The sequence below is a fragment of the Lycorma delicatula genome, chromosome 1 (assembly GCF_047948215.1).
Source record: "Lycorma delicatula isolate Av1 chromosome 1, ASM4794821v1, whole genome shotgun sequence".
Lineage (NCBI taxonomy): Eukaryota > Metazoa > Arthropoda > Insecta > Hemiptera > Fulgoridae > Lycorma > Lycorma delicatula.
Window position 1 is genome coordinate 199,538,766 of NC_134455.1, and position 17,737 is coordinate 199,556,502.

A 17,737-nucleotide genomic window follows, 5' to 3' on the forward strand; every position below is an offset into this window, starting at 1 on the left:
AACTGATTCTGGTGTGTGTGTGTGTGTGAGCGCGCTTTCTATCTGTAAAAATATCCAACCCAACTAATATAAGTTGTAATTATGTAACTTAATTTGTATTCTCCTGGATTGCTGATTGCTGCTTGTCAGTGTGAATTATTAGTTAATTATTAGTTATACACAGTCATCTTTTTTCCTGGAAATGATGAAAATTTTACATAATTGTTAGTTGATGTAAGCAAATGTTAGCATACAACAAATGTCACTAGGTTTTTTTTTATTTTCTTCTGAAATATTATATGTAATATAGTATGTTATTCATATGTGTTGGTGCCATTAATCTGGCACAGATTAATGGTAATTGTTTTTATTTAATGATATTGAGATGATCAGTGTAGTGGTTGATTGATATTAGTATCTCCACTGATAGGAGTTTTTTATATATTTTTTTAAATTCTATTATGACAACCTCATTCATGCTACACATATTTGAGATATTAGCTAAAAAATTCCAGAATGAACCAGAAACCTAATGAGACCAAAGCACCTACATTAACTGTAGATGCTATATTATTTATTACACCAAATGAGCATAGAGTTGCAATATTAGCTCAAAAAGGAGGTCATGAAAGAAAAAAAATTTGAAAGTAATATATGGCATAAAACATTTTTAAAACTGTTGTAACATTCTGTAATGCTGTTCAATAAGCAAATCTCTTTAGAAAAGTTTCAAAATTAAAATAAAACTGTAGAGTTTATAGAAAATGAAGTATTAGAACACTATAAAAAACTTGCTAGGTTATTGTGCAGCAAGGCAAGAAGAGATAAAAGCCCTTTCAGAGAAGTTCATTACTTGAAATGAGTTATAAAAACATCACAAATTTATAAAAGTAATCCATAACAAAAAATGAAAATTTCATGCATAGAAAAAGAACAAGTTATGACAGCTAATAACTGTTCATCTGATAATCTTAATCTACTGATATGTGGTGCATTATTTTTTTATTTAAGGCTCACAGATAGCTGTTTTCTTTGTTTCTGTAGTGTTTAGTATTACATGCAACAGTATCGACAGTTTGTGTCTTTGAATCATCATCATACTTGGCACATTAATTATAACCTAATGATCAAGTAGTGACCTGAAGTCAAATATCAAGAAGCATTAAAAGATAAATAATTTTGTCAGGCTTCAAACTGTCATGATACAACCTTCAAGCAAATATTTATGTATCAGGATGAATCACATCTTGTATCACCACATGAATCAGCATGTTTGAATATGTTTTACAATGAATGCAATTCAAAAATATTTCGGCCAACATCTTTCTGTCTATTGTCAAAAGAAACAACTTAAAGCAATGATTTAGGAGTAAATGCCATGCAATATACTCCCCCCACCAATAACCATTATACACACAAATTTTTAATAATCAACATAATTTTTTATTTTATCACTTAATAGAACTAAATAATAATACTATCACTCACCTACATGTGCATGAAAAGCTGCCAGGGGCATTGACACATAAATCCTCACAACCACCATTTCTGATCAGACATTCATTCACATCTGTAAAACAAAATTAATTTGTAATAAATAAAAGCTTCTCAAAAACAGATAAAGAAAAAAGAACTACTTTAAACATAATTAAAAAACAAATCACAGAGAAGAATTCTTAAGAAAGAATTAAAAAAAAGCTGACAACACAGTTGTACTACTTTCCCATCACGCGACTTTTTTCTGATGAACCACTTACACACACAACTTAACGTAAAATATTTATCATTTAATTTAAATATAATATTTTCTGTTTATTTAATTCAATGATTTTAACTAAAGCACATCTGCATACCATATTTCAATCATGTAGATGTGGCAGTAGTAGTAGCCACTTTAAATACTTTATATATAAAGTTACATATAAATACTTTATGTATTGAATGTTTTAAATACGTCACAACTACAGCAGCTGTAAGTCAGTGCTACATTAGTGCTCCTTGTGTTGAGAGAGGGTATTATTAACACAGTATACCGACTTACCACTAGTTTATTTAGAGCATTTTTTGGAGTGGGGGTGCAATTTTGCAAAAACCTTCTTTTGCAAATATTACTTTTTTAATTGTTAACAAATGTGCCTAAGAAAAATAAGACCTTAATTAAGCAAAATCTTGAGATTCTAAGGGTGACCTGGCTCTATAGCCTCACTCTCTTGACCTTTTAATTTGATAATTATAATGGCATCAATGCCCCATATTTAATAGTAATCTGACCAAGTTTAGTCAAAATCGGTCCAGTAGTTCTGGATATATAAGGTGATTTAGAGGATGACACCAAACATACACACATACATACGAACATATAGAAAATTTCCATCTGGTTTTGGGTTCCTTACGTGACAAAACATCAAAATCCAGTGAAAACCGCATATCCCCAAATTGGACCGAACACAATACTTCCCTTCTAAAGCTATAGCACTGCTACACTGCTAAATGAGTAAGTAATACTGAGTGATAAGAGGTGTACATTACAGCAGCTAACACCGTTTCTAATGACCTCTGGTAAATAGAGATTCAAAAGCATTTTTTATAATCTATCAAAAGTGTATATTTCATTTGTAATCACTCATTATTTTGAGTATTTCCTTTCAAGTTAGAATTATGTAAACACTGTTAAATTTATGTAAATAATGTTATAATGAGATATAGAAAGGAAATAAATAATACCACACTAAAGAGAAGTGTATCTAAAAGTAATTTGTAGTTATTCACTTCACCAGCAAAATAAGTATACAGTAACATACTTTGAATGATTACTTGACGAGATAAAAATAAATTAATTAAGTAAACATTATCTCTTTTAAAAGGTGTAATTTTTTTAAACAATATCACTTTCATATTTTACTAATTTTACAAAATGTATTTTTATTCCAACCTTTAGAAGTTTTTTTTATCTTACTTACAGTAAGGTACACAATTTTTAAACAGTCCTTTTTGTAAGGTTTTACTAAAGAATTTGTGCGTAATTACATGTTAGATAACCTGTTTTAATGGAAATTGACTGTTTTGACTCCTTCCTCCCATAACCATAATTGTAATAACCATAATATTCCATAATACATTTGGAATATTTTAAGCAAGATTACCACAACCTCTCTTTAGCCATAGATTTATTCTGATTTTTTTATCTCTGTATACTCTCAGAATGTGCTCTCTAGAATATCTTTTTCCTAGGATTGTGATGAATCCTTTCTTAAGGTTCTTAAATTTTATACAACCCATCAAACAGAAATATTAATTTACATAATAATTACAGTAAAAGTCTATAGAGTACAATTAATAATGTTAATAGTGCATTTTGTTTTGATATTTTTTTTGTCTTCAGTCATTTGACTGGTTTGATGCAGCTCTCCAAGATTCCCTATCTAGTGCTAATCGTTTCATTTCAGTATACCCTCTACATCTTACATCCCTAACAATTTGTTTTACATATTCCAAACGTGGCCTGCCTACACAATTTTTTCCTTCTACCTGTCCTTCCAATATTAAAGCGACTATTCCAGGATGCCTTAGTATGTGGCCTATAAGTCTGTCTCTTCTTTTAACTATATTTTTCCAAATGCTTCTTTCTTCATCTATTTGCCGCAATACCTCTTCATTTGTCACTTTATCCACCCATCTGATTTTTAACATTCTCCTATAGCACCACATTTCAAAAGCTTCTAATCTTTTCTTCTCAGATACTCCGATTGTCCAAGTTTCACTTCCATATAAAGCGACACTCCAAACATACACTTTCAAAAATCTTTTCCTGACATTTAAATTAATTTTTGCAGTAAACAAATTATATTTCTTACTGAAGGCTCGTTTAGCTTGTGCTATTCGGCATTTTATATCACTCCTGATATAAAGATGGCTTCGTCCATCTTTAGTAATTTTACTTCCCAAATAACAAAATTCTTCTACCTCCATAATCTTTTCTCCTCCTATTTTCACATTCAGCGGTCCATCTTTGTTATTTCTACTACATTTCATTACTTTTGTTTTCTTCTTGTTTATTTTCATGCGATAGTTCTTGAGTAGGACTTCATCTATGCCGTTCATTGTTTCTTCTAAATCCTTTTTATTCTCGGCTAGAATTACTATATCATCAGCAAATCGTAGCATCTTTATCTTTTCACCTTGTACTGTTACTCCGAATCTAAATTGTTCTTTAACATCATTAACTGCTAGTTCCATGTAAAGATTAAAAAGTAACGGAGATAGGGAACATCCTTGTCGGACTCCCTTTCTTATTAGGGCTTCTTTCTTATGTTCTTCAATTGTTACTGTTGCTGTTTGGTTCCTGTACATGTTAGCAATTGTTCTTCTATCTCTGTATTTGAACCCTAATTTTTTTAAAATGCTGAACATTTTATTCCAGTCTACGTTATCGAAAGCCTTTTCTAGGTCTATAAACGCCAAGTATGTTGGTTTGTTTTTTTAATCTTCCTTCTACTATTAATCTGAGGCCTAAAATTGCTTCCCTTGTCCCTATACTTTTCCTGAAACCAAATTGGTCTTCTCCTAACACTTCTTCCACTCTCCTCTCAATTCTTCTGTATAAAATTCTAGTTAAGATTTTTGATGCATGACTAGTTAAACTAATTGTTCTGTATTCTTCACATTTTTCTGCCCCTGCTTTCTTTGGTATCATAACTATAACACTTTTTTTGAAGTCTGATGGAAATTCCCCATTTTCATAAATATTACACACCAGTTTGTATAATCTATCAATCGCTTCCTCACCTGCACTGCGCAGTAATTCTACAGGTATTCCGTCTATTCCAGGAGCCTTTTTGCCATTTAAATCTTTTAATGCTCTCTTAAATTCAGATCTCAGTATTGTTTCTCCCATTTCATCCTCCTCAACTTCCTCTTCTTCCTCTATAACACCATTTTCTAATTCATTTCCTCCGTATAACTCTTCAATATATTCCACCCATCATACGACTTTACCTTTCGTATTATATATTGGTGTACCATCTTTGTTTAACACATTATTAGATTTTAATTTATGTACCCCAAAATTTTCCTTAACTTTCCTGTATGCTCCGTCTATTTTACCAATGTTCATTTCTCTTTCCACTTCTGAACACTTTTCTTTAATCCACTCTTCTTTCACCAGTTTGCACTTCCTGTTTATAGCATTTCTTAATTTCCGATAGTTCCTTTTACTTTCTTCATCACTAGCATTCTTATATTTTCTACGTTCATCCATCAGCTGCAATATATCGTCTGAAACCCAAGGTTTTCTACCGGTTCTCTTTATTCCGCCTATGTTTGCTTCTGCTGATTTAAGAATCTCCTTTTTAACATTCTCTCATTCTTCTTCTATATTTTCTACCTTATCTTTTTTACTCAGACCTCTTGCAATATCCTCCTCAAAAATCTTCTTTACCTCCTCTTCCTCAAGCTTTTCTAAATTCCACCAATTCATCTGATACCTTTTCTTCAGATTTTTAAACCCCAATCTACGTTTCATTATCACTAAATTATGGTTGCAATCAATGTTTGCTCCAGGATAAGCTTTGCAGTTGATTTCTAAATCTTTGTTTAACCATGATATAATCTAAATGATACCTTGCAGTATCACCTAGCTTTTGCAATATACACGTGAAAACGTGTATATTCTTCTATTATGATTTTAAGACTGGGTGTTGGCAATTGCTAAATTATACTTCGTGCAAAACTCTATAAGTCGGTCCCCTCTTTCATTCCTTTTGCCCAGCCCATATTCACCCACTATATTTCCTTCCTTGCCTTTTCCAATGCTTGCATTCCAATCTCCAACTATTATTAAATTTTCATCTCCTTTTACGTGTTTAATTGCATCAATCTCTTCATATACACACTCTACCTCATCATCATGGGCGCTTGTAGGCATATAGACGTTAACAATCATTGTCGGTTTAAAAAAGTTAATAGCTAATTTAAAAAGTTAATTGCTAGAGAATCTATAATTAGTATCAGTAAGTGAACATGAAGAAGAGCTGAAGAAATTTGAATTATTTTGAAATTTACTAAAATACTGTATTTTTTTGCAATGTTTTTTTTTTAATAAAAGTTAGATTTCTTAAACTCTATGTTCTTCTGATGTTACTAATATAGATTTTCTATTATAGTCTACATTTAGACTAAAAAACGAAGAATTTCCTGACCTATGTTTATATGAGTTTATTTTTCTTTATTTTCACTTGTAGAACACATCCTGGAATTTTTGTATTCATCAGATACATTATATATGTAGTATAAAAGCTAAGACACATTACTACACTTATACTAAATAACTGTAGTAATTTATTGATGATAATAATGTAACATTACTACAGTAGGCTTACCAATAGATCAGTCTATGATATTTGTAATCAGAAATGTGCCTCAGTTGTGAGTTGAGGCACACTTCTTCAGAAAACACTTCTAGAAAAAAAAGCAAGTTAATCTACTGTTTGCTGTTCTCAGGATTTAAGCAATATTATTTATCAAAAAGTAATTTTATTATCATTATAATATTACACTGCCTGATTTAAAATATATTAATAATTTAAAGAAAGAAATTTTACCACAAATAACTGAACTAAATTTTTTAATGAAACATTCAAGAGTACATCTTTTTTAATAATTTACTACAAAAGTCACCTTTATGGCTATGTTCAGTAATTGGTGTTACTATTCTCACCATTCTTGGTTGTGAGCTGATGGTACTACAGCAATTTTCTTTAATTAGTTAGAAATATATTTAGAACATTGTCAAAAAGTGTTTTGAATTTAATTGTGTTCCTTCATTAAGTATACCATTTCTGAATGTTGTTATATTAACAATAAAATAGGTTAAGATATTGTGTTTTTGTGTACATGTAGATTATCAAGATTTTTTTCACTGTTGTTTTATGATATGTAATATATAAGATGGTTGGAAAATATTGTTTATGTCTCTTTAGAGAGCTTTTAAACTCATTATATCTTTGGTTTAAACTGCATCCGACTTGATTAATGGAGATAGGTACTGAAATACAAGACAACCTATGAAACAAAATAAAAAATTCATCTGCTTTACTATAAAAAATATCTAAAAAAAGTAAAAAATACAATACCATAGTTATTGACATATTCCTGAATAAACTAAATAAAAATAAAAATATAAAAGAAAATCACATTACTAGTCGACAAGGCGAGGCGCATATTCGGAGTGTTTATGTACTTCTGATGTGTGCAGTCACATTCCAGTGATACTAATAAAGTAACTGCGACTTCTGCCGTGAGATTAGATTGCTGTTTTAAACAGTATTTTCTGTGTGTATGGATGCAGAAACATATCATTTTAATGTTACATAAAATTATATTACGTTTACATCAGTTTTTCTTCTGCTTAATTTGTATAATCTTGGCTGGCTATTTTACGCTATTTTTAATAACGGCTATTTTTGTATAAATAATGTATTTTATCTTTTGTACTGTTATTTTATAATAAGAACAATTGTTTTCTTAGTCAATGTACTTTAAAATGCAATTATGATGAAAATATATTGTACTAAAAACGGTATATATACAAATAAATAAAGTATACATTTCTTGCATCTATTGTTTTGGTTTAAATAATGATGTTATGAGGAACAGAGACGCAAAAGTCATAGAATTACGGGTTAGAAGTTTAAAATAGGCGTGTATCGTTAATACCACCATAATCAGAAAAAAAAATGACAGGTTCCAAAAAATAAAGTAACTATTTTAAACGAACAATATTTCTTGTTTAGAATAGATTGACAAACATGTCACTTTGTTCAGTAAGACTAAGCCCAGACTGTACTGTTGTGTTATATTTCCACCTCTGTCTATAGTAAAAAAAAAACAACAGTGCTGCGGCCCTCCACAAATAAGAACTTCACCTTGTCAACTTGTACATTAACTTACATACAAGCAAACTAAGACTCTGAGAAAATAGCTCACAAAAAGAAAAACTGGATACAATGTAGCCCTCAAAACAAAAAGAAAAGTACTATATCAGAACATGATCACCAAACAAACACAATGCCCATGAAGAACATAAACTAAACTGTACTGAATGTACAATGTTCTAATTGATCAAATGAGATGTCAGCTTCAAACAAAGGTACAATGAACACTTAAAAATATAATCATTTCCAATTATCTCATTGACACAAACCCATGAACATTGACATTGTTGGTGTTCTACGCATATACAAAAAATGTATATTCTTACATTAAGTATTTTCCTATACATTAAGAAATGCAGAGTGTTCCACAAAGAAATGTAGAAATTTTCAGGACATGTTCTACTGGTGAAAACAATGAAAAAAGTTCATATAAAAATAGGTCTGTAGACACTTTTTTCAAGTTATGGCTAGCGAAAGATTTCACCTGGATTTCAGGTCTTGTAATAAAAGGAAGCCCTATGGTAATTTTTGGGACCTAAATTAAGGGGTAAAGTTGGTGGTTTCTTATGTAATTTGAGCAGACAAGTAGGATAAAAAGGCACCGTAACTGTTACTCCAGCAGTTTTTAAGATATCTGATGTAAAACACAAAATTTGGTGTTGAAAAACAAGTTTTTTTAGATTTGTAGTACAGAAAAGATTAATGTAAAAGGGTGGTTTGGAAAGTAACCTCCATTTGGCTATAAATAAAAAACTTGCATAGAAAAAAATATTTTATTATATACAACTTAATACAGCTTTTAACTATTTTTCTACATAGTCGCCATTTAAATTCAAGCATTTGTCATAGGATTTTAATAATTTATAAATACCTTCTTCATAAAATTCAACCACTTGAGTACTTCGCCAACCTTTCATGGCATTTTGAAGTTCATCGTCATCATCAAAGTGCTGTGACCAAGCCATTTCTTCATGTGAGTGAAGAGATGAAAATCCCTCAACGCCAAGTCTGGGCTATAAGGGGATCATCAAAAATGTCCCATTGGAATTGATTCAAAAGTTCTTCGAGCACTGTGAAGAGTAGTGTTGTCATGCAAAAAAACAACACAGGATGACATCATAACGGGACATTTGTTCTGAATGGCTTGCCTAAGTTTCTTAAAAGTTTCACAGTAGACTGCTAAAGTAATCATGATACCATGTTCCATAAAATTGATTAGAAGATCTTCCTTGGCATCCCAAAAAACCAAAGCCATAACCTTCCTTGCTGCCAAAGTTTGGCGGGCTTTCTTTAGCTTGCATGAAGAATTGATATGGCTCCAGGTCATCGACTGTTGTTTCATTTTGGTGTTCACGCAGGCCACCCATGTTTCATCCCAGTCACAATTCTCTTCAAAAAACCTTCTTCCATGTCGTAGCATGAAAGGAAGTGTAAGGTAGAGCCCATTCATTTGGTTTGATGGATCTCTGTGAGCATTTTTGGAACTCACCGAGCACAGAACTTCTGGTAGTCTAATTTATTGGTGACAATCTTGTACAAAACCATATGATAAATTTACAGGAATTGTTCAGAAAGTTCAGAGATGGTGAATCTTCGATTTCATGCAATTTTTCATCAATTTCACTGACAAGATCATCACTCACAACAGAAGGCCTACCACTCTTCTCTTCTTCATGGATGTCTGGCCTTCCATTTTTTAAAAATCAGACCCATTGTCACACTTCACTATCACTCATAAAGTTTCAGCCATACACAGTACACAACTGACAATGAATGACTGCTGCTGAAATATTTTTTGCCCAAAAGAAATCTTATGAAAACACGCACCTTCCATTTTACAGGATTTTCTATTGGAGCGCTCATGTTTCTAGATTATAACATGCAAACAAGCTACAGTATGCTGCTCACACTGACACAGCTCAAAGAGCCCTGATTCAGAGGGTACACTGATGTGTCAGTAGTGGCACCACTAACACTACTACTAGCGTTATGCTACAGCGAAGGTTACTTTCTCAACCGCCCTTGTAAAAACAACAAATAAAAAATAGAAACTCATATTATTCTTTCTGTACCTAATAAACAAAAACACTAATTACTGAAAATAATTTTTAAAAAAATACAAAATTTATATAACAATATTTTTAGTTGTGTATATTTAATTATTTTCGCAGGTAAAATGAAATAATTATATAAAACCTAAACTGAAATTTACGTTAATTAAGAAATATTTTTTTTAAATCTTATTGTATAGGTTTGCAATACTAACAGTTGGTCAACAATGAAAATTGTATATTTTTTGTCTGTTATTCTTCAATAAAAAACCAGTTTTTGAAAGTTTTTATTTACTTTTTATTGGCTCTATTTATTAATTTTCTCAGAATTAGATTCTCTACAAGTTTTTTACTAAATCTTTCACATTTTTAAGTCATTTAACAAAGATACTGTACTACAAACCGAAAAAAACTTGTTTTTGACATCAAATTTTGTGTTTTACATTGGATATCTTAAAACCTACTACAGGAGTTACAGTTCTGGGACCTGTTTTATCCTATTTCCCAGCTCAAATTACATAAGAAACCACCAACTTTACTCCTTAATTTGGATCCCAAAAATTACAGTAGGGCTTCTTTTTATTAGAAGAGCTGAAATCTGGGCGAACTCTTTCATTAGCCGTAACTCGAAAAGAAAGTGTTTCCAGACCCTATTTTTATACAAGCTTTTTTCATTGTTTTCACCAGTAGAACATGTCCTGAAAGTTTCTCTGTTTCTTCATGGAACACCTATATTGTCACAAACCAATGATATATTAACAAAAAAACCAAAATTTAACAAATTCCATATATTTTAACATTCTAATTATGTATCTGCCTAATTAACGAAAACCACCAGAAGTAACATCAGCTGATGCCAGAATGTAAACACCATAACATTCATTGAATATAATCAGAAGAGTGACAGAAAACATACTGAAGTAATTTATTAAAATTCTATTATAACATTTGGTTTTACTTATCATTACAATAGTTTATTTTTAGAATTATCATCACTGACCATCATGGACAAAACTAAAGCAGATATTTTAATTTCCGAGTTAAATGTTACTAATCATTATACTGTTGAAAGAAAAAATTAAAATGTTAAATTTTACAGTTACAGAATTCAGAATTGAATAACTACATGTAACTGTAGAAGAAAGATTTTATTCAGTCAAGTGACTATAGTTATTTAATATTTGGATTATTAGGTTTAAAAGAAATTATTTGCATAATGCAACTTACACTGTAAACTTGAATTTTATTTAAATTTTTCACGTAAAACTCTACTTTTTTTAATAGTAATAGAAGTTCAAGATAATTAGGTAAGTTTAAGATAATTTAAGTTTTATAGAGCCTATAATGTGGAACTAACCATTAGTTATGCTACACTTGTCTCCCTCATCAGAACAATTACATATTTCAGGTCAACCAGATGTATCTAAGATTTCTGAGTTGTTACTTCTATTTCTTGCAGGTTTAGCTTATCCTTCATTCTAGAATTTATTGGCACATTCTCTACAAAGAAAATCAGCATCAACAAAAAAAGGATACTTGTTTAGCAGTAAGCATCTTCAAAACCAGTTTTGATATATTTTATGTTTAAACTACCCCTTTCTTTGTTGAAGCAGTGTATTCACACTGTCTCCTAACAGGAAGGAGTAGATTAATTTGTTGTTTTGTAAAATTTGACTCAGTATTTATTAAGGCTGTTTGTTATACAAGTACCAACACCTTAGTTAATATAAGAGCCACTAATCAGAGTTGATTTTTCTTATGAAAAACTGTTAGCCACTTCCTGTAACGATAAGAGAAGAATCACTAGTGTCACCACTATGTTGCTGAATGTCATCTGAATTATGGTTGACATGACATGCTGATGTACCGTTGCACGCTATTCAGTAAAGGATGTTTATGGGGAACCATTTCACTATACATCTGCTTAATAAGTCGGACACTGAATATTTCTTATGCTTGAAAATGTACATCATTATCAGTGACTTAAGAATTCACTGACTTAACCTGCACTTTTACGGTTAAGGCAAATGACAAAAATAAAATACAAACATGTTATAGCTGATGTGTGCTTCAAAAAAAATTATAATATTTTCCCATTCCAAGTTCAGCAAATATTAAAAACAAATTTTTGATAATGCAATATTAAAAAAACTTAAATTACTCTCAATAATTAAAATCTGACTGACCTTCACAGTGAGTTTTTAAACCAGTCTGTTGATAACCATCATCACAGATACACTGGTACGTTCCCATCATATTTTCACACACACCATTTGAACAAATGCCACTTGTACGAGAACATTCATCAATATCTATTAAAAATTTATAAATAAAAAGATTAAAACTTAATTTTTAAGCACATAAAGCAATTATATTTCTAGGTGTAAATTGTGTGTATGTGTGTTTTTGCATGAATGTATGCATGCATATATTATATAATTAAAAACTGTTTTTTTTTGTACTGACAATCTATATGTTTCTAATTTTGTGTGTTTGTATTACTATGAATGAATAAATCATTTTGATATGAAAACTAGGGATAGACATTTTAAGTCGAGAAAGATAAAAATAAGAATCCATGAATTTACAAAAATATAAACTATATAATTTAGAGAAAAATATTTAGTCAACTTTTTATTATATTCCATCCAAAAGGTGGCATAAAAATTGTACTTTATCCAGAAAAATTACTTTTTTTTTTATTCTAAAATTAAAAAAATTATGTAACAGAAAGAAATTTTATGAGGAAAATATTTATTTTATACATACATACACATACCTAATTCAGAAATTATAGCATGCAGAGATTATGATTAAAATTATAATGTGACTAATTAAGAGTTTTAAATAAACTAAATTTACACTAATTTACCACTCAGAATTGAATTATACTCCACTCAGAACATTAAACTATATGGTCACCACTTACAGTATCAGTTTGCTGCAAAGGTAATACACAGTGTCGAAAACAATCCTAATTATCGTGATACGTTGTTTAGTGATGAGACAACCTTTCATATGTGTAAGATAGTTAACAGACTACAATTGTCAAATTTGGCACACTGAAAACCCCGTACAGTGAATGAAAGTGGAAAGGACACAATGAATGTCAGTGTCTGTTAAGACTCCACAAAAATGGTGTCATCATTTTTTTCATGGAGCCCATTGTGACAGGACACAAGTGCACCTTAACATGCTTGAGAACTTAGCTGTTCCTCAGATTCCTGCAGGCTTCTGTTTCCAATAAGATGGTGCTCCACCGCACTTTGATCAAGATGTTACTGTGTTCTTGAACATCATGTTCCCTGGATGTTGGATAGGACAAAAAGATCTAATTGCTTGGCCACCTGATCTTCAAATATCACTTCCTTTGGACTCTTTTGCTTGGGGATTTATTAAAAGTTGTGTGCACCAAAGAAAAGTTTGAGATTTGGACAATTTAAGACAGAGAATTATTGAAGCTAAGTCTAATAAAGCCGCAGATGCTTCTAAACACCTGGGAAGAGTTAAGATTATCGTTAAACATCTGCGGAGCTACAAAAGGAGCACACATTGAACTTGACCAACCTATATTAAAACTTTGTGAGCTCCTGTGTTTATTAAGAAAAAAATGATTAATTATATTAACTAGTTATTTTATATAAGCTATTAATTTTCGAATCTTTAGTCCACACTCCTGTATATGTCTGGTTACACATTTAAGTTGTCAAGTTCTCACCAACAGATAAAATACAGGAAATGATAAAAATAATATTACAAAGGATACAAACAAATAAATAAAAGAAAAAAGGAAAAAGGGTTGAAAAAACTGAAAATATCATAAGGAAAAAGGGTTGGAAAAACTGAAAATATCACAAGAAGGCATCGAGGAACATAAAGTAAGAAAAAAATTAAAAACAGACAGTTTTTCAGTGAAAACAAAAACAACAGAAGAAATATACTTGGACAGAAGAAAGAAAAGAAAATGTTGGAAAATGATGAAGAAAATATGGAAGAAAAGAAACTGAAAAAGTGAATTAATTGAAATAATGTATAGTCCAAGTTGAAAGCAAAATGTTAGCGCTTATGTTAAACAGTCTAAGTCAATTAAACTCTCTATCTGGGTTGGTTAGTCAGCACTAACAAACATTTTTTGAAATGTTGATTTTAAGAATATATTGTTTATTTTATTTATTTTTACTTACTCATTAATATTTTGTGATGATGAGTGTTGTTAAATAGAAATACGCTTCTAATCATAGATTTTGATTTTTTGTAAATGGTTGGTTCTCTTTTCTACTTTGTTTTATAGACTGTTTACTAGTGCAGTTATAATTTTTTCTAAAAACTTACTGATTAATATCCTTAGCAACTATCTTCATTATTACTCACATTATCTATATGGTAAATAATTAATAAACAACATACCTTTACATGACTGTTTATCTGGTGCTAATTCATGGCCTATCGGGCATTCACAAAAGAAACTTCCAGGAGTATTACGGCAAACACCCCCACGACAAAGGCCAGGTGTTCTTTCACACTCATTGATATCTAAATAATAAATATAGTATTAATAAAAAATGAAAATAATAATTAACATCTAAGAATTAAATCTATTGAACCTTCTTATGTTCACAGGGGATCTTTTAAAAACGTACCCTAAGCTATTTTTACTGTATTATAAACATAAGTAAACTTTACTTGTATAGGTCATAGTCTCTTTGACTATGAAATTATTCTAAAAATGGAAAATAAGTTTATTTTTAAAATTAATTTATAATAAAGTTTTATCAATTACTTTAAACAAAATCTGATGTAAACACCATATGACTTCCTTGTACACCTATTAAATTACATATACACATGTTTTTTTTTTAAAAAAAGCATATAAAATTTCATTTCATTAATAACTTCTGATATTTTTTTTCAGATGTTATAATTATTAATAAATCAATATATTTAAATTAAAAAAAAAAAAAAAAAAAAAAAAAAAAAAAAAAAAAAAAACGTTAAAAAAGATGAATTCTGATTCGAACCAATGTGCCTTCCCCTTGTAAGATGCAAATTATTTCATTAATTAAAATTTCATTTGTCTATAGCTCTGGCACCAATGAAAACGTGTACCACTTATATCACTGAAAAGTTCTTAAATAAGGGCTTATTTCTGCAGTTAAGAAAAAGTCCAAAATCCAATTTTTTGGGGATTTTGGGCTTTTTTGGACACTTTTGGTTCAGTTGATTGCAATCAAAAGAGGAAGTGCACAACTAGATGTTATAACAGTCCTAAATCCAAAATTTCAACATCCTACAGTTAATTATGTGAGATACATATGTACATATGTATACATACATACAGATGTTACACTGAAATTAGTCAAAATGGATTCAGGAATGATGAAAATGGATATTCCGTTGAAATCTGAAAACCAAAATTTTTCACAATTACAATACATCCTTTACTTCGTTCAAGGAAGTAATAATTGATAACGATTTTTACTTTCAGGGATAAGTAATCTTAGACTCAAAAAACTATTTAAAAATATATATAATCATGTAGATTTTAATAACTGATCCAGATAATATAAAATGAAGTTATTCTACTTTGACAGTAGCAATTAACTTAAAAATGTTACAAACACTGTGCATGCACATGAGAAAAACTAAGCAGAAATTCTACCCATTCCCTCAACTTTAAACCAGTCTTCTTTACAATCTAAGAAACTTTTGTGTTCAAAACTAAGTCAAAGGACTGTAGCGCAACCACCTATGTGAATCTACTTGGATCTTCTCCAAATATCTACACTTAACCTGGATTTTCAAAATATCTCATTTTCAATTCATTTTTAATTTTACAAAATAATAAGAAATCACAGAGGGAAGAATTAAGTGTGCAGACAAACTAGTGAACCTATTATGGTAATTCTTTCTATAAATGATCACTTCTTAGTGATATCTGAAGTAAAAAAAAATTATTTCTTATATATATCAAGACAACAGTCTTTACAACAAAATTCTGACCCCATATCCATTTACACATTTCTATAGGATCAAGTGAACCCACATGATGTCTTTACTAGGCTTGGGTAATGGAGCACATGAAGCTTTATAACATCAGAAATCTTTTCTTTTGGTTCAAATCGTGCAGTCAGGTATGCTGATTGGTTTTTCTTCACTACTTTATATTATTCTTATTAAAGTTTTTAAGTGCACAATCAAGAGTTTTAAGTTTCTGTAATTATTTTTTTCTATGGGCTCAAAGTTCAAAATTTATTATTTTTAAGTTGCATTAATGAAATCTGTTTTTCTTTTAATTTTCTGTGCTAATTTCTTCTGAAACACATTAAACTTCTTTTTAACTATACTTATTTCATTATTTCCTATGTTCACATTTTTCATTGCCTTTACTTTTTTGCAATTATTATGGACCAATTGATTCAGTATAACATACATTAAATCAACAAAATAATTATTCTTTTGTCAATACACAATAAAATACAGGATTTTTCAAATAAAATTCTGCAGTCTTCCAATTTATTTGAAGACATCCTTGCTTGATTTGACATCCTTGGGTTTTGGCTTTTAATCCCTTTTAAAAAAATAAAAATTATACTATTAATTGTGTTTAATTTTTATATTCATGTGAATAGATAGATATTTTTAGGCATTCATTTTAAGAATCAGTTATTATCAATAATTGAAAAATATAGCAAAATAAAATGCAGATTTTTTCAAATTACTGAATACACAAAGTTAAATGACAGTGAGATCCAGTGTAAAGCAAGTTTGTAAAGAGACATGATTAAACTAGGTTTCTTACAGGGAACAGATCATGCAGATTTATATGCTTATTTGGGGGTTCTCATCAGTGAAAAATATTTTTAATGTTTTTTTTCTTTGATTGCTACCACCCAGTGTTCAGATTTGGAAAAAGCAAGTTAAATAAATGGAAAAATTATTTTGGCAAATAAGTTTATATTGTTTTTATAACATATAAAGAAGAAGTTTTGAGCACAGTAATGAATGATTACACAAAATTTTAGATAATATTACAAATATTAAAATTCTGAAAAGCTGAAGAAAAAAGCTGAAAATTATTTGGTCATAGTGTACTTCCCATCTCAAAAAGCATTTACTAAAAAAGTATTTAAGTATACTCCTTAAGACTATTAGAAAGTCAAACTATTTCATGATGAGTACTCCAAAGAAGTAGGCTTCTTTTTAGAAAAATCTACGGTTCTTTAAGGAATACAATAATCTAAATTTTTATCTTAAAACGATTAAAAAAGTGTATTAACACAAAAAGATTATTAAATATTAAAAATAAATTATTAAATATTATATCTCAATATTATTTTATTAATAAAATCTCTCTATTAATTTAAGTAGTAGTAAAAATGTACTTACTTTTGCTAAAACATTTTTGTAAAAAAAATGACTGATTACACTGTCACAGCATTATTTCCCAAGAATTTTAATAAAAAAAAAAACTGATTTCTACATTAAAAAAAATGAAAAAAAAAAATTTCTTTACGGAATAATTTTAAAATACCTAAAACCAAATTTTTACCTAAAACTTAATCTCTTTGATACATTTAACACCTAATGCTTATTACTTATACTTATATCATCTAAATTACTTTTGTCTTTTTTTACTAATATGTAGATTTAATGAAATTTGCATCTTCATTAAAGTATTCACAATAAAATTCATTTCAAAAATAGTCTTCTATTTGACAAGAATTTTGAAAATATACTAAAAAATAAATATAAATACTACTTAGTATAAAAAAAAAA

The 17,737-nt window shown here is 29.5% G+C and overlaps 1 protein-coding gene across 1 annotated transcript in view; it reads right to left on the reverse strand.

Annotated features, from left to right (window-relative positions):
- LOC142327385 (fibrillin-1-like) overlaps positions 1-17,737 on the reverse strand; it is a 339,860-nt gene that overhangs the window by 152,551 nt on the left and 169,572 nt on the right. The window contains exons 23-25 of the mRNA XM_075370397.1: positions 14,369-14,494; positions 12,148-12,273; positions 1,468-1,549 (exon numbers count right to left, since the gene is read on the reverse strand). Of these exons, the coding sequence (XP_075226512.1) occupies positions 1,468-1,549; positions 12,148-12,273; positions 14,369-14,494 (334 nt within the window). The remainder of the gene's footprint in view (positions 1-1,467; positions 1,550-12,147; positions 12,274-14,368; positions 14,495-17,737) is intronic.